Source organism: Coturnix japonica, chromosome 1 (genome assembly GCF_001577835.2).
Source record: "Coturnix japonica isolate 7356 chromosome 1, Coturnix japonica 2.1, whole genome shotgun sequence".
NCBI lineage: Eukaryota > Metazoa > Chordata > Aves > Galliformes > Phasianidae > Coturnix > Coturnix japonica.
The window spans coordinates 12506675-12530147 of record NC_029516.1 but is presented as its reverse complement, the minus strand read 5'-3'; the positions used below and the strand labels follow the sequence as shown (position 1 = coordinate 12530147).

The 23473-nt window shown below is 41.8% G+C and overlaps 1 protein-coding gene across 4 annotated transcripts in view; it reads left to right on the top strand.

Annotated features, from left to right (window-relative positions):
• The window catches only part of SRPK2 (SRSF protein kinase 2), a 123166-nt gene that overhangs the window by 21982 nt on the left and 77711 nt on the right, over nucleotides 1-23473 (top strand). Inside the window, exon 1 of one of the 4 annotated variants that reach the window (XM_032442344.1) lies at nucleotides 20107-20372. The exons of the other annotated variants lie outside the window; for them this stretch is intronic. Within the exon in view, the coding sequence (XP_032298235.1) occupies nucleotides 20335-20372 (38 nt within the window). The 5' untranslated portion in view covers nucleotides 20107-20334. Of the gene's footprint in view, nucleotides 1-20106; nucleotides 20373-23473 lie in introns of those variants that run through there. 4 annotated transcript variants of the gene reach the window in all.

The following is a 23473-nucleotide window of genomic DNA, read 5'->3' as shown; positions in this document are numbered from 1 at the left end:
CCATCATAGAAGGCCACAAGATTAGTTAAGCATGACCTTCCCCTGGTGAAGCCATGCTGGCTGTCTCGGATCACATGCTCATTCTTTTTAATGTTGATCAAGCATGTTGTCCAGGAGGATCTGTTCCATAATCTTCCCAGGCACAGAGGTGAGACTCACCAAATATTAAAGTGTTGTCCTCTGAAACTCTGTTCTAGGAGTTACATTTCTGCCCCTTCAGTTGCTTTCTCTGTTTTTAATGGGACATAGTTTAAATGCACCATGTTAAGATAAAGAGCTTGTCAAGGAGGTGGGATGTTCTGTGATTCAGGCTTGTATCAGGTCTGCATGCAAACATGGAGCCAGCAGAGCCTACAGAAGCTTTTTGAAATAAATAGTGCCTGTAGTACAGGTGTCCCCAAAACTTGAAAACCTCTGGTGCTTAAAGCTCAGCAATGTAAATAATTTCATCCTCCCTTGTTTTTCTTACTTCCAGACTTGGTTACATGGAATTTATTTTATTGGATTGCCTTGTTGGTAGAAAAGCAAGGGAATTGAACTGCATTGTCCTGATGCTAAGGGGGGTTGGAGCCATGTGTAAGAGTAGGTGATTATTACCACTGATCTCTTCAGAGACTCTCCTCAATGAGCAGGTAGTGATTACAGCAGTGATAATGCAGTGAGGTCATTACAATTCAATTATTTTAATTTGACTTAAAGTAGGGCTTTCTTGTCAATAATGAGAAGAGGAGCAATTGATTGACAAAAAGGTTTCAATCTGGTTATTAGCTGGTGTTTGTTTATAGGAAATCATTGGGTGAATGCTTTTGAATTTTATATCTATGAAAAGCTGTTATTTAACCTTCTTCTTGCATGAATCAGCAGGCCACAAACTGTGAGAAATTCTGCATACTACGTTTGCCCTTGAACTAAGTGGTGCTTAGAGCCCTCATCTCTTAGGTAGAGTCTATTATAGCTCAGACTGTGAAGAGAAGATTTAGAGTAAACGCTGTAGTGGATAAAGGCTACTGCCATTTCTTTAGTGTCATCACAGAATGGAGTGAAGAGACCCATGGCCCTTTTTTTGGAGGGCTAGTTGTATAATTTAGTGTCTTTTGTGGTTTGGGGTCAATTGCAGAAAAGAAATGTTAACTGGTGGTGTGACATTGCTGATAATTACTACCAGTCAGTAATATGGTGCAGTTACTGATTTCCTGAAGCAGAAATGTGTGAATTAAGAATGATGTCAGGATGTAAAGGTACTGCAGTGGTCTAAAATTGCTGCATCCATATGGACAGAAAGGAGATTCAGATAACCTTAAATGCGCACAGCGGTGTTCTGAAGGTAAACTGTGTTGCTGATAACCTTGTAACCTTACTACTAAGCAATATAAAACAAATACATAATTCAGCTAAGATGTAGAAGAGATGTAGATTTAATTTTGATGTAGATGTATCCTCATCCTAATGAAGTCGTTTAACAACGAAGAGGAAAGTGTTTTAACTTACTTGATTACAGGGTAATTTTTAATGACAAAATCATTTAAAAATACCTTCACATTCCTGCTGTCTGTCCTGTGAGGCAGCACTGCAAGGAGATGATGAATCACTTCTTCAAGATTCTGTATTTTGCAAACTGTTAATCCACCATGTTCAGGATAACATCTTGCAGATGAAGCTGTATTGGACTGTCAGCTTGTTTTAGGTGAAGTTAGTTTTCAATTCATGAGAACTATTTTTTTAAAAAGGTCCGAAGTACTTTGTGTGCTGTCACTGAAGATTGAAATGCAAAAGAATCTCAGTTGAGGCTGGGAGCAATAAAACGTATTGTCCTTCTAAAAGATGACTTCTCAAGTGGAATGATGTAGTTTGAAAGGGAAAATACGTATGCCTCATTCATCAACATGATTATTACTATAGGATCATCCCTTCTAGTCATTCCAAGAAGCATATGGAATGTGTTCCCTTTCTGGTTTTGACCAAATGATCCTTTAACAGTTTTTTCACTGATGTTCCCTGTTACTCTAATTCAGCTCATTCTTCTTTATCTGCACTTGCCCACAGTGTCCCTCCTTCATGTCCTCATCTCTCTTGATATCTATCAATGTCTCAAGCCTTGCCCACTCATTCCTTATCTCTTTGAAAATGCTTCGTTCTTCCTCTCACGGTGTTCCTCTTCCTATAAATACCCTTCAGGACAAGCATGAAGCTGCCTCACTTTCTCAGTCTACTAAGCCATTTCTGCTCTCATACCCATAAAGAATTGAGGATACAATGGATATGGTTGGCAATTGCATTGCTCTAATAATAAGCACTGTGTGTGGAGATGCATTTATAAGTGCTTTTATCCTCCTATGCCTTCCTTCTCTCCCTTGCATTCTTAGACTGTAAACTCTTCAGGGAAGCAGTCTTGTCATAGTGCTTTATATGGAACAGTATGTTCTAACCCCAACTGAGGCTAATGTAATGTAAACACCGTATAAGAATACATCATTATGTAAGATGTTCTGGCTGGTGTAGAGAGGAGCCTCAGCATTTGCTGGGAAATCTGTGTTTGGTGTTGATATTAGAGCTGAAATATGGGAAATGGGCGTCTTAGGGAGGCTTTGAGGTCTGACACAAATGATCCATGGCTGTAATGCTGAAGGAGATAAAAATAAGGACTTAGTGTGATAATGTATCTTAAAACAGTTTTAATATCATAGCGGTGAGGTGTGTGTAGAGTATGCTTAACCCAGCATTCCCTTGCAGAGGTTCATTAAACACCTACAAACATGCAAAGGAGAAAAGCTGAGCGATTTTAATGGGAAGATGATGTAACAACCTTCAAAAAAAAAAAAAAAAGAATTCTCGGGTTCTCCCTGACAGCTGACGGTCTTTACAGCTGCTAAAAATAAATGCATTTTGTGCTCTGGGTGAACCTTTTCTGCAGTGCTTTGTCAATAAAACAAATGTATCCTGACACAGAGCATGGTGTGTTCTAAAATCTTTATTTTTCTAGTTACTGCCTAATAGTTCATATTTCGCTGTTCAAATTCTGTGGGTGCTGCTGGTTTTTTGAGCCATTGCAATGCTGCGATGTATCAAAGCTATTTGAGAAAATGAGCATAGCCTGATGAAAGTTGCCATCTGAATAGATAATGTTTTCCCTGTTTTTAATCCATATTTATGATTTATCCTTAGACTTATACTGCAGGCTGCTCTTCATCTCCTGTGCTCATATATTCAGATTCTGGAAGAAGTACCTCGATAATTTCATACTGCTGTCGCTACGTAACCTGTGCTGTCAGGAGAGGAAACATTCTGTTAGGATTCTCATATAATGCACAGTATAAGGGAAGTCAGTAGTCCAAAACACATCTCTCTGAACACGTTTTCTCTGAGTGGATCTCAAAAGATGTCAAGATGCGGCTTATAGCGTACAGATAATCTGTTCAGCGTACAAACCGGTCAGAGGGTAAGGGCAGAAAGAAAAAATAAAACAACAGACATTGACGTGATTTAAGAACACGTACTTACAGTTGAGTCAGGAGAGGCTGGGGAAGGCCTGCCCTGCCGGAGGGCTGACTAATAACACGTTCAGTAATGTATGTGCATCACAGCCTTGTGTTGGAATGTCGTAGCAGCTGGTGCTGTGCAGCGTGTTGTCTCCCCTTGTATGGCCTGTTTGTCACTCTAGTCTCATAATGGTGTCAGTTTTAGCCTAGCCAAAAAGTCTTTAACCCACAGAGGGGACCAAATCTTGGCTGTAAACTTTCAGAACCGTGCTAAAACAGGATTTCCTAAACTAACAATAATCTAGAAAATTGGGTTTTGGTGAGGAAGGGGCACAGAGGAAAGGTCTTTTAAAAAGCAGGCTAATGAAAGCAAGGGCTTCATGCACGAGCGTTACTGAGAACAGTTTTATCCAAAAACTCTTATATGAGGAGAGGCCATAAGATGCAGCCCTTCCCAGCTGCAGAAACCTTGCCTGTCTTGCCTGAAACAAAAGAACTGATAAGGGAAACCTTCCTGGCAGAGGCAAACTCCGCCTGAGCTTCTTGTGTGCTGAAGTAGGGCCAAACATGGTTAATACCCACATCGTTACATTTTGGGGTATGTTCTACTTCCTATTTGTCTATGACCTTGTCATAGTGACCAAGGATTCCACGTGTGCGTGGGCACTCGCACTATTCCAGGCAGTTTTGCAGAATGCCGATATCCCCATCTGTGTTACTTAAAACTGTGAATCTGATCATGAGAATGAATGAAGGAAATAGTGCTGAAGTGTTCTGTTTTTGTTGTTTCTTCTTCTTCCTGCTTAGATTTTTTTTAATAATTAATTTTCTCTGCTGACATTTCTGTGCATTCTTATTTCAATATTATTTTTTGTCTGACTTCTATAACTGCATTTATAATACTATTTCTTCTCTGTTACCTGCCTGATTTGTTGTGCCCTTTCTTTCAACTTTGTCATATCCAAGTTATTTTTCTTTGTCATGGAAGAATAACTGTTAATATTTATACCCCATCCCTGGTAATACTCAAGGCTGGGTTGGTTGGGAGGCTGGGCAGCCTGAGCTGGGGGAAGGGGGGGTTTCAACCAGCCCACAGCAGGGATTGGGACTGGTGGACTTTAAGGCTCCCCTCTGACCCAATCTCTTCTGCAATTCATTGTGTATGATTGATTACTTGCCTCTCTATAGGGGGATTTATATATTAGCATAGTAATACTAGAATAGCTCCTTGTTAGTTTATTACATGTGGATTGCAATGAATAATAGCAGTTTTTAAAGGTTGTTGAATACCTGAATGAATCCACTGTAAAACCAACTGCAAGCAAAAAACTGAAAACAATGGCAACAAAAAATCCAAGTCCCTGGCCTTCCATTTCTACATACATTGCTCTGAAAGTAGTGTCTCCTATTTATTTCAGTGGGAAATTACAACAGATAAAAGGAGTATGATAACAGTATTTGATAGAGCAAATTCAGTATTTTTGAACATAGTCACTGCCATTATTAGCAGTTTGGTTTTTTTTTGCCAGTGATGAACAAGAGCCTGTATGCTGTGCTCGTAGAAATTTGCATCCATGGAGGTAACCTACTGTTGCTGTCCCCACTGCTGTCAGGTAGCACACACTGTATCGCTGTGCTCACGTCCACTGTTCAGTCTCCATAAACATTCAGCACATGTTGATGAATGTCAGCAGCTGCCATTTTTTTTTCCACATGGAGGAATTCAGTTCCACACCTTTGCTTCATATGCACTTCCACATCAGATGTCATTTTGTTAGACTGCTCCTCTGCTGTCATCTGTCACACAGCAACAGAATGTAAAGGAACACTGGTGGGAAGATTCAGCCTCTACTGCCATACTACCAATATCTGCCTCTTACTTTGGGGTCCAACGTGACAGAATAGGAGGCATTACTTTTGGATCAGGCCTAGTACTATCAGGTTCATACAGCCAAGATGCGAAGTAGGGTGACATTAAATGATATTTCCGTACATTAAATTGTTACAGACAGTGATGCATAAGTAGGTACAGATTGATTTGTGCCTGCTCAAAGATTTGTCAAGACCTTTGTGAAAGGCCTCTCTACCCTCAAGGGAGTCAACACTCCTCCCAGCTTAGCATCATCCACAAATTTACTTAATATAACTTCCAGATCTTTATTGAAATAGTGAAAACTTTAGAGAATGGGCCCTGAAACAGAGCCCCACTGAATCCTACTGGTTACAAGTAGGGCTGCTCTCAGGCCATTGCCTCCCCACGCCCAACACAGCCATGTTTTGGTCACCATGGGACATTCTAACGGTCACACTGCCACGGCTTTCTGATGTCACAAACCACCTCCCTGACAACCGCTATAAATACAGGGACCCTGACAACAGAACATCAGTTGCTAGCCAACTTCGGTCTGGGAAGCATATGTGTGAGACAAGGAGCTTCTTAGATAGACCCTTTCCTTCCATTGTGGGAACTTTTGTGGAGGAGGATGGATCCTCCTCCACCAAAGAAGCGGCGGCTTCAGGGGAGCAGCAGCAAACCTGAGCCGATGGATGTCGATCCACCACAGAGCAGCGTCGAGCCCATGGAGGTGGACATCCCTCTGGAGGAGGAACCCATGGAGGTGGATCCACCTCCATCGAGGCAGGGCAGGCACTATAATATGCTTGCCCAGAGACATTGCTACATTTGTTGGTGGTGCACCAGGGGCTCTCCATTTCCATCTTGGCGTTGAAATGGCACCATCCGCCAGAGAGCCCCTGCGCCAGCTGCTGCTCCCTGCCGCCCTTTCTTCCCCGCCCTCCATCCTCAGCCTTCCCCAAGACCTCTCTTTTCTTCTTTCCTGAGCTCTGAGGAAAAGGGAAGGACTAGGCGTAGTGTCCTCTGTGCTTTTCCATGGGGATAATGGGAGGTGTCTAGTGGACAGCCCTGAACTCCTTGCAGCCTCCAGGTGAGTCCTCAAGAAGAGGGCAAGACTGGGACTTGGAGACCTGTAAGCTTTTGCGTTGGGACAGCAGGAGTCCAGCAGATGGCCCTGAGCTCCCTCTAGACAAGTCTTGAAGAAGAGGGCAGGACTGGACCTGATGTTCTCTAAGCTGCTGTGCTGGTACAGCAGGAGTCCAGTGGATGACACTGAGGTGAGTCCTGAAGAAGAGGGCAGGACTGGGACAGATGTTCTCTGAGATGCTGTGCTGGTACATTGGGAATAATCCAATGGACAGCCCCAAGCTCCCTGCAGCCTCTGGGCAGCTCATGGGGACTCCCATGTCCCCTCTTGCTCTCCCCAGTGGGAATGGCTCTGCCCCGCAGGGTGAGGGCCCAGTCCAGGTCTCAGTGCTGGGTAGGAGCCTGGGCACACAGCAGCCCAGGGCAGGCTGCGGGCACGGCCTGTGCTCAGCGCTGGGCACAGAAAGCCAAGAAGTGCCCCCTATTCTTGCTGTTGGGTGGAAGCAGGAGATGGGAAAGGCCTTGGCAGCCCCCAGCACTCAGATGGCATTTGGTGCTGGAGGGTGTCTTGCTTTGGTTATCAGAGCAAGAAGGGAGATTCTTTGGTATACATGGAGTGAGACTGACATACAAGTAAGGTCAGATGTTGCCTGAATGGTTTATTATTGTTTTAAGTGATGGGGATTGGAAGGGCTAGTGATTATCGTGAATTAGGGTGATGGGGATGGGAAGGCAGGTGATAGGAAAAGAGCAAGAATTACGTAAAATATGTATAATGATCATTTACAGGCAGCTGCAGGCTCTATGCTGGTTTTCTATAGACTGTGCCTTAGACTTATTGCTCTATTAATTAGTAGAGCAAATTTAAGCATAACTCTAGCATGGTCAGATTTGTGCAATACAAGCAATTTAAGATATTACTATCTGAGCTGCTTCTCTTGGTATAGCAGAGCAGTCAAGTTTGGACCCATGTACCTTGGGGTCAGCTGCCTTTCTGAGCAGCTTGTTCTGTGATCAGGCAGAATGTTCTTTTGTTCTCTGGAGGTCAGTAACTCCTGACAGAGAGCACAATGGATGGCTGGGTTTGGTAGCTTTTGAAACTGTTCCAGCTTGCTTTCCAAAAGGACATTTGGATATAGCCAAGTGTAAAGCAAAATAATTTATTCTGCACTTGCGTATTAATTCTGGATCTAGCCCGCCTCTTCTCTATCCAGTCGTCTTAGTTAGGAAAGGAACAAATTAAGGATGTGGTTTCTTGGGTAATAAAGCAAGTGTGAATATTTTATCTCTTTCCTCCACCTTTCCTGTTTATATTTTGAAGTGAAAATAAAGCAGGGCACTGTTAAGTCTTGCTGCTTTTTTGTTCTTGTTGAAGAAGGGGCTTGGTGACTTAACATCAGTTGGGAGTTTTTCCAACTTTAGTGTAGCAATTGGGAGTGTTGCATGTTTAATTCTTCTCCTCTCCCCCCGTCCTCCCCCAAAAAACCCAACAAACCATACAAAAGTCCAAAGAAAACTCTGTTTTTGAGTTGACATTTTGTTTGTTTTTTTTTTTTTTTTTTGTTGGTGATTTTATTCCACTGCCTTAATCAAGTTTTTCTTTATGAACGAAAACTTAATTTCTAATGTAAAAAAGCAGATGCAGCAGGTTCTCTAAATGTGCTTTGGGCTCTCAAAATAGTTACTAACTGTATTCAAGATACCATACTGCCCTGCATGCAAGTACCTCTACAACAAGGTTTTAAATAGAAGATGCTGTGTACACCTCCTGGGCCTGCTGCAGCCCCAGCTGCTGCTGTCATTGCCTGGTTGCGGTTGGAGCCGCAGTGCTGGGGAATAGCTGTGAGCTTATTGTCACAGCCCTATTTTGGGAGGAAAGGAAGCAGGTTGTATTTTTCATTGTGTATTCTAGTGTGTCTTGTAGATGCTGCATAGAGGAGCACATGCTAATCTTAAAATGTTTAAAGTGCTCTTGCCTGCCTTCTCCTAAGCAACCACACACTGGCTCCATTAAATCGAGAACATTTGCTGCATTCACTGTCTTCCCTTGCAAGATATAGTCTTTTTTTTTTTAGTTTGCTTTTCTTCCCACACTCTTCTGAGAGCTCTCATCCTTCTTTGCCCACTGTTTTCAGCTATTTTTGCCTTGGCAAAATACCTTTCCACCACCTCAATGTTCTTCTCTTGTCCTCCCAGAATTTTTGCTGTTTTTCTCCTGCTATGATTTTCTTCTCTGCACTGAATGAATTCTGCTGATTTTATTTTGGTCCACGTCTCCCACCAGTACTCCTTTATTTCTTTTCCTTAATCGAGCTCTTAGTTAATATTTGAAGGTAAATTGTTGATCCTCATGACATAATAGTATAATGTTGTTTAAAATAAGTTTGTAAGGCTTGGTTCTTCTGATAATACTCATTGCATCTTTTTTCCCTGTTTTTGTGCATATAGAAAAAAAATCTCATTATGGGTTTTAAACACACATAGCAAATAATGATTATATAAGTCTATATTCAAAGTATCATACAGATGGGGTCGAATAGTAGTCGTGTATCAAAACACACGTAATCTCTGAAGCATATTTCCTTCACTGTGAGGAGCCAGGATGGTCATCACTTGGCTTTGTTGGGGCTGGACTCACCAGTCCTGTTGGAACTTGAATTATCTGATTTTCAGGCATGTATCCTCTCTGATTGTGAGCTTGGATACATCAGGGAATGGTAAATAGGATGGTGAAGTTGGCAGAGAATTCAGGTGCTTTAACTTCTGGTACTCTTTGATGAGGTCTTTAAATTTAACTTCTTTTTTTTCCTACCTCTGTATTTCTGTGAAGGGAAATGCTGCTCTGAGTATCAAGGGAGGATTTTTTCTCAGAGCCTTCAGTGATTACCTGCAAGTCTGCTTTTCCTTCCTGCTTGCTGTTCATTTCTTTAGGACTTTTTGTGTTGGTCTAGTTTGTTTTCTATTTGTGAAAGTCATAGTTGGCTGTGATGGCATCGTGTTCAGCATTGTATGCTATGTGCAGAGTTGCCCCACCAGCTGCCAGAATTAGGACTATGTTGTTAAAAATCGTGATTTACAGAGGCTTCTTGCCAGTAGTAAAGGGAAGGCATCTTGCTCTGTTTATCACTGTGGAGGAGGACAGAAATGTGTGGTAGTTCTGACTTTGTGGCTTGGAGAAGAGGAGGCTGAGGGTGTATGGACATGTGTGAGGGGCAGTAGCTGGTAGTTGAATGCTGGTTGTATGCTTTTAGAGGCAACACTCAACAAAAACTACTTTGCTATATAGAAAGAGGATGATGAAGGACGGCATGATTAGCTACTGAGTGGTGTCACCACACAGCTGCAGTGGATGGCAATGCTTTGCCACCTACGTGAGTCCTCGATGCCAAAGTATTTGCAGCCAGCTTCTAGGCAAGGCAGGTGTCCCATGAAGTTGCTTAATAAGTGATGGGGAAGTCAGCTGGAGGAGGGCAGAGAGTGTTGGAAGAAAAAAGACAGAGCTGACTTGCAGAGCACGCTGAATTTTTCATCAGTAGCAGCTGATTGTGCTATGATGCAGATGAGACTTGGAAAAAACCAAAACGGTGGAGATGTAAATCATCTTACTGATGATAGGATGAGATCTCTCGTCTGGACAGCCCTCTGCTTTCAGTAAATTCCTTTATTGTTGTTAGTTTGAACTCCCTTCTTTCCTATATAAATATTTTGTGTCTAGCTGCCAGAAAACTTTCACAGCTCTTCCTTAATTGCAAGCACCCCATCTTTCTTCATTCCATTTTTGAGTATAGCAATATGCTCATACCCTATATATGCAATGGTAGATAATCAATGCTTATGTGTGTTATAAGTATATTCGGATTTTAGGAAGACATTTGGCAGTTATGTTCCTTGTAGTAAAGAAAGTGTAAATTATGGAAGATTTTGGCTGAAGACTAAATTAACAGAGTTAGGGTGTTTAACACTTATATCACTTTAAATAAATACAATCCTGTATTACTACTCTGACCATTCAGAGTGTAAGGAGAAAAAAGAGATGACATTTCCAGTGTCATTTCATGCAGCTGTGTGAAACCAGGGCATCCCAATTGGTGATAGAGAATGGTACATGCAAGAAGCACGCTTGCAGTATAATTAGAAAGTAGATTTATACATATCTTATAAATAGATCTATTCTGTTTACTAGAGCTATATTTTAAAATAATAAAGATGTTATATGGATGGAGAGCCACCGGTGTGCTCAGAGGTGGTTGTTCAGGCTCTGCTACTAGTTGTCTGTTGCCATAGACTGATGCAGTGCGATGGTTTCATGGTGATGGTCGCAGTCTTCTTGCTGTTGATCTGACAGGTCCCAGCAGAGGATTTCAGTGCCTTCAGGAGTTTGTATTGGCCATCAGTTTCTTTTTCCATGAGAAATTAGCTGGAAAGTGTGGCTTATGTTGTGTTCCTTGTGACACACAGTTCTTGATGGAACTTTTTTTTACAGCTAATTGTCTTATTATATTGAGCCCAGAAAAGGCCTAACAGGTCCTGTCTTGTTTCCTGCAGGATCAGAGCTGAGAACATCTTCTTTACCACAGAGCGTAAAAATCCAGTGAAGCTATTTGCTGAATAAGAAATGTGAAAGTCTTGCAAGAATATATGGAGAAAACAGTCATGTAGGCACTGTGATTACAAGCATAATATTGAACAGTGGCAGAACATGCTAAAAAACGTCTAGCAAGCATACTGTGAAAGTATTTCCTTTTTTGTTTTTCCTTCTTTTTTTTTTTTTTTTTTTATCCCCAGGGGATTTGTAACAGGAAGATAAAACTTAAAGGTCTTTAAAATATCAAAGAATAACAATAATTTAGGGAAAGGTGAAATTTTAATCCAGAATTTTAAGATTGTAGCATGTATCTAATAAATGTGGTCCTTTTGGGAAGGTAGCGCAGCTTCATCTCCTGTTTGTGCAGGCCTGGCTTAGCCTGTAGGTGAGGTTTTTGAGCCTCGCAGTTAGTTCTTAGAACAGAACGTGTGCTTTGGCTCAGTCTGGGTGAACAGAAAACTGTTTTGTTTGAAACTAGAATTTGGCTCATTTTTCTATAACATTTGAGCAATTAAACTTTTTCTTGCTGGGATCTGAATGTGTGAATGGAATGCACCATCTAGTCGTGTTGTACACCTGCAAGAAAATGCTGCTGTCAGAAGAATCCTAACACAGTAACGATTGTACATGGGATCGCAGAAGTGATAGCTTATAAAAACTTCAGACTAGAAATCAGAAATTACCCATTGAAGTAGTAAAGGCATCAAAGCAATCCAGTTTGAGTGTGACATTACTATGTCGGATGTGGCACTTCTTTCAGCTTTGTCAGAAAAGCTGACCCTGCACTCAGTGTGCCATCTCCCTTCCTTCAGCCAGCAGCAGGAAAATACTGCTGGCTTTTGCTGTCTTAGCTGTTAGTTTCTTAAATCACTCCCTAGCTGCATTATTTAATGCTGTTCCCGTATGTTGCTTTAATGATAGTAAGGAGCAACCAGCAGCTGATTTTAAAGGACAGGAGGAAATGTTTTAAGATATCAAGTGAATGTATTGCTGTGTTTTTTTGTCTTTTGCCCAGAATAGGTACCTGCAGAAATAAATGTTCCTTCTCAGCACCTTTGAAATATGTTCTTAACTCTGTCCCCTCCAAACATAACTTTTCTCATAACAAGGATGGATAAATGCATGCAAATAGTTAGAAGCACAGTGATATTTGGGGTTAATAATGTTTTCCTTGGTTTGCTTTACTAGTATTTAATCTGACAAGCAGTTATGCAAAAACGATGCTTGTGTTTTTAACTCTGAAGAATAGCTTTCTGTCCAACCACAGGTTTTCAAATGAACTTTGGGCAGAGTAGTTACTGGGTCTTTATTTTTTCCTCTTCCTTATCCACACTTAAAGATTTGTGAGCACAGGGCGGGGGGTGGGGGGTGGAAACTGGGGCACAAAGGGGTGGGAAGAGGGAGAGAACAGCAGCAGTTTGTGCTGGAGGGCAGCTGGGGCAGCCAGCGTAGTGAGCCCGAGGAGAACTGGGAGAATGAGGAGTTCCTCTTAATGCCATCTTTGTTTTTCCCAAAGCATTTTAATGAACAAATACTCCTGCCTGGCAAAAGATCAAATGTCAGGTTGTGTCAACAAGGCTCAGCTGAAGTTGTGTGGGTGACTTAAAAATAATATTCAGATGCATAGTTACCCTCCACTGTCATGCTGCTTCCCTGACTTGATAGTGGGTCATTTTTAGACTAACTTCATCATATCCTTAATGCATTCCTAATGCTTAATGCTTTCTCAACTTTATTGTCAAACTTCAAAAATTTCCATATGCAAACATAAAAAAGAAATTCAAGAATTTTTCAGTGTTAAATTATTCAGAGGTATTAAGCACGAGGCTTGGGCTGTATATTTATTTGGGAACAGAATATTTCAACAGGTGAAAGGCACATTTGTCTCCGTATTTTATATGCTTTTTCCCTTTTTGGAGAGGCTTGGATGGTTCTGAAGCTTTTGGTTTCCACCCTCACCTCTATAAAAGCAAGGCAGAAAGGACCACTGAAGACCTGTGCTGTCTTCAGGTCATCTTTGGCTTCCCTTGGTGTTAAAGGGGACATGCTGACACAAGGAGTCTGTCTGTGGGAGTTAGCCCTGATTTGTCACTGGGTGCAGGCAAGTGGGAGCAGCTGTTCTGAAAGAAGCCAGGTGTTCTTCAGAATTCTTTTTACAAGTATTATTTTTCCAATCTTGACTGAAGCTCAGGGAACACACGGCTTGAAAGGATAGCAGTGATGCTGCTGTGGTTTCTTAAGAATGAAGAAAGAAAAAAAGACATGGTATTGTCAACGTGAAGTAGGAAAAATGTACCTGTGACACCTGAGTACATGTTAAAAACAAACATATATTTACATTCCGAGCAGTAACTGCAACAGGACTGGTGCAGAAGTGTGCAGAATAGAGCAACACTGTCTTCTTGATACGCCCCATTAGAAAAGGAGGAAGTTAGTTTTATCAAATTGAAGTGAACAGTTTTTAAAATGATTATTTTATCTTTTGAATATGCATAACCTTAAACGTTCTGCTGTAATTTCTTCATGCCGTGAGCGTGGATAGGGTACTGAATAGGAATAAAACTGATAATATTAGTGTAATCTCCGAACAGGAGATTGCAAACAGCAGGTTTCTATCACTCGTTCCTTATTTAGCAAGTGACTGACTGTTGTCTCAGTATTGCCATGAATGTTGTGTGTACCAGACCTGAAAAAGTCCATATAGCTACTGTGTTATTTTCCAGTGCTAAACTGATTGGAGAACTGTTATTTCTGCTGGTGAAAGAAGGCAACATTTGAGCTTGTTTTGGACAGCTGTGCAACCCCTGTATTCTTCACAGCATGTGTCTTCTATATATCTTGGAAGCCGAAATATCCATGAATGAACATGAACCTGGTGACCCACATGAAACTTGATGACATGATTGCTGTGGTTGTGCGAGTTAGGAACCTCTTCTGCAGAAGGAACACAGAGAATTGTCTGCTGCAGAGGAGTCTTCTGTTCATAAGATCAGAAAATACCAACCAGAAATGCACTGAAGGCTACATGGATTTCACACCTTTAAGAAAGTAACAAACAAACTTGATGTTAGTTTCTCAGGGTCTGCTGGGTGACAGTGCTGGCACCTGGCTTCAGTCCCACTGTATTCATTGCCACTTCTGACTGGTTTTTACATTCCAAAGGTTGCTTAGGAATTTCAGTTACAGTCTTGAAATTCCATGTGAATTAATCTTTACAATGTTTGTAAAGATGCAAGATAGAAAGATCCCTGCTTTATACTTAGTAAGTTTTGTCCTGTCATGGTAGTGCTAAAGCACAGAGACCATCCTCTAATTCTTGCTGGCCATATTGTGCTGCTGGAAGAGCAGAAGTCTCATCACAGAGCAGCACCACCAGAGACAGTTCACCATATGAACTGTTTAATGTGTCACTTGTATGATGTCCACAGCTCAAAACAGGGATATGTCCACGTAAAATCAAGTTGAAGTTCTTAGTGCATTTCATTGGCTTCAAGACTGAAAACTTACTTAGAGTGTGTTCTCTGATCCGTTTTTGCATAATATTTTCAGGTCTGTCTTTGTAGGACTGGGAAGTGGGATTGTTTATTTTAGCACTAACATTGGAAAGACAGACAAATTACAGAAGGATGAGAGTTTTCATATGCAAAATGTAGGATTCAAGCTGCTCTATTTCTAACGTGACTGAAAGAAGCAAAAGACAGCAGAGAATAGATGAGGACACATATTGGTGATGAGGGAAACATGTAAAGATACCTTAGAAAGAAAGCTAAAAGCATCTTCCACTTATGTCGTATTGTACATACTGTGCAGAAATGGAAAGAAAAGCATTGAAGTTGTTGTTTTTTGATCAGAGTAGATCAACAGAATGTGACTGAATCTACTTATTAATTAAAAACGGGGTATATTTTTATTACTTGCTTTCTTTTTTTCCTCCATACATAAATAGCTTCATTTCTTTATCTTGTTGGGAAGGTTTCTTCCATGATTCTTTCTGACATGGTTCTAGGTTCTTTGTGCAAACTTTATGTTTCTCTATTCATCCTTGCAGCCTTTGCCATGATGCTTTCCTAGAAATCCTTCTTGAGTTTGAAAACACTGGCAGCACTTTTTTATGGAGCTCACCCCTCCAAGCTTCTGGTCTTCCATTTTTTGACAGAGAGCTGATGCTCTCGAAAAGGAAATCCCTCCCCATTTTAGCATTAGCTGATGCTTTTTGCTGGTCTCATGCATGACCTCCACCTGAGCATCTCAGAGGAGGTAGAAGAGGTTGTAAATAGCTTTACTTTGGTTAATAAATATAGAAAGTAAATAAAAGGAGATGATTATGAAACCATTTGGGGCAGTGCAGAGCCTTTTTGTTTTCATTCGGTTGAAGTTTGAATAGTATGGCTTTAGTGACTTACTGTGTCTGCTTTGCTGGGGTCTTGGATGTGAGCCAGTTGTCTGACACCTGATCTAAAATTACTCAGAGTGAGCTGATAAAATGTGTGGAGCAACTGAGGAGTGAACTGAAATGCTGCTGGCTTCCCTACCTGAACGGGTATTTTGTGGCTTCATTCTATTATCTGCTGCTTTTGGATTTGCTGGCACTAATTTTCATTAATTTTTAATCTTTTTTCGCCATACTATTATGGTCTGTTCTTCTTGATGTGGTTCTACATACAGTGCTGTCTTTTTTGCTACCTCTGAAATTAAGACAGTCCGGAGTACGTCAGTGAGAACATATGTGCTTGCTCATTAAGCAGAGGTACTGACAGAATCTTCACAGTCTGTCTGTGCACTGATCAATAGTTATTTAATTAGCTCATGAAAAGCCATTTAAGGTGATGTTTTTCCAATCCATACCTGGTATTGGTCCTGAATAACCCACTGTTTGTCTGTGGTGTCGCAGCCGATGGGATTAACCAAAAGTTGGAGTGTTGGCTCTGCATGAAGTTGGAGGGGCTGGAGCCGAGAGCCTTGAAGGAAGAGATTCATGAGAGAGTGGCAGAGATGGAGAATGGGAAAAAAAAATCACTAAATTTAAATAATGTTGTGATGGAAATGTTATTAACTGGTGAGTGGGACCCCTCATTAATGACGCTAGAAATTATTCTTACTGTGAAGTCTCATCTGATGTAAATTCTCCTTATCACTGTATGAAATCAATTGTAGTTACCACTGAATGACAGTGAAATTAAAATGATGGTGCAGAAAAATCTTGTTGTGTAACTCCTGGAGCATCCAGGGACTTGAAGTTTGCAGCAAAGGAGCTTGCATCTTGGATTATTTTTTGTTAATATCTTGTAGAGTGTTGGTAGCAATAAGATATTAATGTAGTAATCCATTCTATGTGAAGATAATACGGAGACTTGCTTATGTAATGAATCAGCTGATCATTTTATTCCAAGCTCTTTGAATTTTGTTTTTCCACAGAGTCCCAGTCTTTATAATACCTGTTTATATAATTGGTTTTAAATTTCATGAGGGTTAAACAAGTTCAAAAGCAATGCAAAGTCATGTTAGATTATTGAGGTATATTAGTCTAAGATCAGCGGTAGGGGAAGTGAGCTTCAGCTCACACCTCCATGTTGTCAGCTTTATCTTTGACCAGAAAGGCATTAAGAAGCTGGCGGAGCTTCCCTCAGAGTACTGAGCCCTCAGCAGTTCCATTCATACTGGAAAATAAGAAGGTATGACATACCAAAGCCCTGGGCTTTCTCCAACAAGGCTGTCCAAACCTTTCAAGTTCTCCTTCTCACAGAAGTAGCTATTAGCTTTAAGAGCTGACAACACCAGCCTGTTACAAAATGTATAATGAGGCAACCTGTTCTCATTGAACAATATTGGGTCAGAACAGGAGAATGGGTTGGGAATGGTGAGTGTGCTGGTCCTTCAGAGGCCACGTGAAGCTGAAGTTAGCAGCTGTGTGGATCAGGTCATAGTGAAATGCAGGGCAGACCTGCAGACCTTGATATGCCCTGTAGAATCATGGAACTGTAGAATGGCCTGAGTTGAAAAGGACCATAATAATCATCTATTTTCAAACCCTTACCATATGCAGTGCCGCCAACCACCAGACCAGGCTGCCCAGAGCCCCATGCAGCCTGGCCTTGAATGCCTTCAGGGATGGGGCATCCACAGCCTCCTTGGGCAACCTGTTCCAGTGCGTCACCACCCTCTGTGTGAAAAACTTCCTCCTAATCTCTAACCTAAACCTCCCCTGTCTTACTTTAAAACCATTCCCCCTTGTCATATCACTATACACCCGTCATAAACAGCCATTTCCCCTTCTGTTTAAACACTCCCTTCAAGTACTGGAAGGCCACAATGAGGTCTCTCTAGAGCCTTCTCTTCTTTAAGCTAAACAAGCCCAGTTCTTTTAACCTTTCCTCACAGCAGAGATGCTCCAGCCCTCTGATCATCTTAGTGTCCCTCCTCTGGACCCACTCCAAGAGCTCCACGCCCTTCCTGTACTGGGGGCCCCAGGCCTATACGCAGTACTGCAGATGGGGCCTCACAAGAGCTGAGTAGAGGGGGACAATCACCTCCCTGTGCTCTTGGTTATGTTCAGGAATAAGGATTCCTGGCCCGTGGGATGCACAGAGTAGAGGAGCTGTGTAGGAGTAAGGGCCTCCTGCCTTTTGTGGAGCAGGTATGAGTCACTGCATGTATGTGTTTTGTAGCAGTGCATGTTAGAAATACCTTTCAGTAGCTTTGGCAGATACTTGAGAACTCACAGACATTCTCCTTCAGTCACAGAGGTTGTGGTGCTATGCCCTGGCTGGGGCTGGCCCCAGGTGGCCAGTGAGTTCTGCACCAGGGCTGCCACAAGAATACCATGTACGTAGGGTCACAGTGGTGTGCTGGGGGAAAATACAGTGGTATAGACTTTATTTGAACCTGGGTAATACAAGATAAGAGTATATTTGCAAACTTCTCGGAGCCATTTTTTGCCTCAGTTATCTATACAGCTTTAATCTTAAAGGTAGTCTCTCAATATTCAGGCTGAAACTCAGTGGAGTAACTGTTCATTTACACTGCACTTTGTGTTCTAGTGCATGTAAATATTTTGCAGTGCATTTGAGCCCTGCAATAAATGTTTTTGATCACACCCTCCCACAGCTGTGTGATCTATTTCATCTTTTGCACCACAGTTTAAACACGAAGATGCTGGAAAATGTCCTGTTACAGTAACCCTAGGATTATGGAGTCTTCCTTCCTTTGTTTCTTTAGAACAATTTAAAATAATGATCAGAATATCCAGTGCATTGTGTAATTTGCATGGTGAATAGCAGTGGCCTAAGTTGTACTAAAATCTGTTTTAAAACATTGGTATAATTGTACGGCTGGAAATCAGGAGGTGTTAAAGATTTCTGTGAAGTCTTTATTTTTATTCAGTACAACGTAGTTCTTAGTGATGTGTTAGAATTATTGGGGTGCAGAGCAAATATGCACATGGCCTAAATAGGAGCTACTCCTGGCTTTGGGTTCTGGGGTCTGGATGTGGGACCAGCTGGCTCCTGCTCCTGGGATGCGGAGCTGATGGAGCAGGTGCAGAGGAGAGCCATGAAAGTGCTCAGAGGGCTGCAGCCCCTCTCCTGTGAAGACAGGTTGAGGGAGCAGGGCTGGTTTGCTCTGGAGAAGGCTCCGAGAAGACTCACTGTGGCCTAAAATACTTGATAGGACAAGAGGGGAACAGGCTTAAGCTAAAATAGGTGAGATTTAGATTAGATGTCAAGGAGATATTTTTCACTGAGAGGGTGGTGAGGCCCTGGCACAGCTGCCCAGAGAGCTGTGGGTGCCCCATCCCTGGAGGTGCTCAGGGCCAGGTTGGATGGAGCCCTGGGCAGCTTGAGCTGGTGGGGGGCAGCCAGCCCACGGCAGGGGGTGGGGCTGGGTGGGCTTTGAGGTCCTTTCCAACCCAAACCATTGTATGACAAGAGAACTGAGGTCATTTGTGGAGGCCTCTCCAGTCTGTGTGTTTTGGGGAGAAGCAGTGGTGTGCGCTTAGACCAAGTGCTGATAGTTGCTGCCCTGCAGCCCTGCCAGCAGGGCACGTGAATACTGAAACTAACCAGTATGAATTTTTTTAATGTAGGTTTTTAAAAAGTCTATCCAGTTTCTCTTTCCCATTTTCAGATGATTCAGAGACTTTGTAACATTTATAAAGAAAAAAAAAAAAAGCCATGTTGAATCCTTCCCATGGCAGAATGGTTAACACCAAATAATAAGAAATGTACTCAACTTGTAAGCAACCAAACTTGGTTTTAATGTTGCTCAGGATTTGCCCTTTTTCTCTGTAGCTGATAACCACTATTTCTGTCTCTTCCAGGGTCTTAAAGGGACACTCAAATTTGTGGCATTATCCTTGGAGGTAGTTTTAGTCACAAACATGTTAACCATACTGCTCCTTGTAAGTCATTTTTCAGCTGTCTCTGTACGTTGTTTCAGGACGATCCCATGGAAGAAGCCACAGATGGCACAGGAGTGCTTTCCCCATAGCCAGGGCTGAGCTGCTCCATGTGCTGTGGTGCTGGAGAGGCACTGGGCAGCTCTCTTATGGCAATAGGATTCACCAGGTTTTGAAGTGGATGTTTCTGCTCTTTTGTTTTTAGTGCTACGGTGGTAATTAACAGATTAAAAAAGGCAAACAAACAACAACAACAACAACAAAAAAAAACCGAAAAAAATAAAACAGGAAGGAAAAAAAAAGGAGGAAATTTAACTACTACTTCTGAAAGTGATCTGAAGGAAATTTAACTCAGAGCACTAAAAAAAGAAATCTCAGCATGTGGAGTGTTTTCCCCTTATGGTTTCTACCCCATGTATTGAAGTGCTGATTTAATACTTCATTCTTTGTGACAAAAATGATTCAAAGAGCCATATTTTTCAGGGCTTTTGAAATGGATGTTTCTGAGGGTGTCGATCGACGTTTAGGCAATTAAGGGGAGCAATACTACGTGCCATAAATCATCAGGTCCTCTTTTTTTCCCCAGAAACTGAAATTAGTGCCACAATTTGTAAGCGTTGCGATAAGAATCACCTCGTGCATGTGTCAGCTCCGCCTGGAGAAAGGCAACACCCCTCTGCCTAAAGAAATGGTTCCTCCTGCTTTCATAAACAGTCATGTGCAGAGTTCGGCAGGGCCTGATGCCCCCGGAGCTCGTTCCTTCCCAGCCCGATTGAATCGGTCTTCACAGAAGTGCTGCGAATCTTGTGGCCTCGTTTGAAACAAAAGGGGTTAGGAAAGAACTCCTTTGGTTATAAGACTTTGGAAAGCGAGGGCAGGCAATCTCGGCTGTGAATATTTTCTGATTTTTCCAGAAATCAAGCAGAAGATTGAGCTGCTGATGTCAGTTAACTCTGAGAAGTCGTCCTCTTCAGAAAGGTACAGCCACATCTTTTGCATGAACAATTAATGGTGTAGCATTGCAAGCAGCAGCACAGGGCTATTATTTTTTTCTTTCCCATGTTGAGTTTGCTCGTGTCGTTTCTGTACTGCATGCTGGTGATTGTAATGTGTTCATCGAGCCTCTGGTTTTGGTTAAGCTTTGTGCATTTTTGCAAAGATTTATCGATTGCTTTTTTTAATGAAGTCTACTCGGCTGCAGCATGCAAATGGCAATACAGCAAGCAGGCTGCTGCTTGTGTGCTGGGGTTGCAGACCTCCTTTTTCACTTTGTGCAAACGGCGTTGTGATTTCTAAATTCATTTGAAAGATTTAGTGTTTGTGTTGTGTTACAGGAGACCGTACTCCAGTTACAAAGGGCTTTTTTGAATTCAGATTAACAGAAAATGTAACTTGATGAAGCATTTAATGTCCTGTTATGGGGAAAGGGAGTGCCCTTTGCAAAGTAGCTCAGGAATCACAAATTTCCAAATTAGTCACATTCTGTGAGATAGATGTGATCCTTGTTCAAGTCTGTGCTAGGAAATGGAGCAGTCACTGCATGCAGTAATGGTTCATGCCTGCAGGTAAGGACAAAATGACTCAGAAGTGTTTTTAAAGCAATTATTTTATCTGTCAGTCAGATGATTATGATTTTAAGTAGCTGTTTCATTTTAAAGAAATATTTGGAGGCGCTGTATGAGCTTTAAGTTTTCTGACACAAAATAACCTCCTTGGGATTATTTTGTTGGTTTAAAATTATCCAATCTGTTTGCTACAGTTTTGCTTGTGGCTGGATTGCAAGGTAAATTCTGATGGTAGGAATTGCTTAAACCTGGATCAGTGTAGTATTTTCATCAAGCTATTTACAGCAGTCATTTCAGCTGTGTGCAGACGACCATCCAGATGCTATATTTTGGCATTATGATATTGGACATTAGCATAAAAAAATTAAATAAAAAAGGTTATTAATTTTATGTACTCAAACTATATAGTTAGCTGAAATTATTACCTGAAGCAGATTTTATTGAATGTTTCAGCATATGAAGACACAATCATCTTCTGTTGAATGCTGTCTGAAGGAAGCACAGTAAAAGATAAACCTTTCAAAATGAGCGAGTCCTGTGTGGCATGCATGATTTTAGAAGATCAAAACGAGCAGTGGGGTTTGCTTTATAAGTGTATTTCTGCTAAGGCACGTAGAAGCAAACAGAATTACCTTTCAGTAGCCGTTGGTATAACAAAATACCAGCAATGAGAAATCCAGAAAATGGTGGGGGGGAGTGGGTTGTTAAGTCACCTTTCCAAAATGGAGAGATGTAAGAACAGCTTTGAGATGTATTTTCTTTGGTTGTTCAAAAGGATGAATCAGGAAAGAAAATATTAACGTTTATCTGTTTGCTTCTCCCTGACCGTGATGCCTACAGTGTTTAAATGCAAGGCTAATAAAATGGTGGTGATAACAGAGAGGATGGTGGGGTGAAAACAGTAAAGGAAACAGGTGTTAACTTGATTTTTGGAAAGGCTTTTTCTCAGGAATTGGCATTGCTGAGGGGGATTTCAGTGTACAATTACACATGGATGTGTTTAGAAATGGGAATTTTATGCAGCGCCCTGAAACTGATGGGTCTCATTCTGAGCAAAACGTGCTCTTAGTTGAACCGATGGCAGTCCAAGATGAATTGGTCCCTGTAAAGGATTATTGCACATAATTAGAAATGGATGCATGTCTGAGATTAATTTAGATACCATTCATTAAAAAGTAAGATTTCATAACAGCACGATGAATAATTTTGCAATAGAGATTCAGAAGTGAATGCTCTGTATACACACAGACTTCTCCCTTTTGAGGGTTTAATTATGTGGTACGGTTCACCTGGAGGGGGATTTGGCACATCAGCTGCACAATTTGCATGGTCAGTTATAAGTAATAAAAACCCATTTAATGTGTTATCTGAATTATTTTTTTTAGAATAACCACATTCCTTTCCTGTACCTAAAAATAGACTGAATTCTTTTTGCAAGCTGTTATGAAACAGTGCTGTTAGTCCTGTGAGCTTCCAGTTCCTTTCAGGGCCTTTTCCAAAATTACAGTGTGTTTTGAAGGAATAAACGTGGTTCCATTGAGTGTCTGAACTGTAAAGCTGTCCTCGGTGTAGTGGAATTGCAGCGTGTGTTCATAGCTCCCGTGCACAAAAATGTTTTTGACAAACACACTGAATTCACACTTGTATATTTTTTTTATTACCAAATTTTACCCTTCCTCATCATGGTTGGTCTGTTTAAGAAGCTGGAGTTTTCTGAAATACCGGGTGGGAGACCTGGTAGAGAGCATGGCTTGTTTCTTGTTTCCCACACCAGCAGACTGCTAGACGTGCTCGCATGGCAGGAAGGGAAGGGAGAGGAGCTGCTTTGTGCTGTACAGAAACGGGAGGAAGGAGGGAGCCCGTCGCTGGCCTTCTGGTTTGTTTGCTTTGTGTTTTTACTGCAGTGTTGAGTGTTTGTAGCTTTTCCTGCTTGCTTGGCAAGTTCAGTATGTTACTCTATCCTGGAGGGGAAAAAAACAACAAAATGGGTAGGAGGAAGCTGGGCTCTAATGGGTGGTTTGGCTGTTGCAGGAGCTCAGAGCATGAGGAGTCCTGCAGCATTCTCAGGATAGTTGCTTGTTGGGTTTTTAAGAGGCTTTTAGGAGACATTAAGAAGAAAGCGAGATGGTCCAATATGCTGAATATCCTCTGAGATGTTAAAGATAATACAGCCCTGAAAAGCAAATGAATGCAGATCTGAGATGTTTTTCTTAATGAGATTCCTCCTCCCTTTCCACCTACATACTCCTAGAGAAACTTGGACTTGGAGGTGGCATAGCACAGGGGGTTAAGATAGCTGTATCTTGATATTCTGTGGGGTATTGCATCGGGCAGATAGAATGAGCCAGCACGTTCTAATCCTAATGCTGTGAGCAGTGAGCACTGTGCACGCCTGGCAGCAGCCTGAGCCAGGGAGTGCGGGTAGCTGGGAGGGAGGGCACGGCGGGGCTCGCAGCCTGCCCTGACTCGTCACACCAACTGTTTGTTTGCAGAGCTGAGGTCTGAAAAATACAG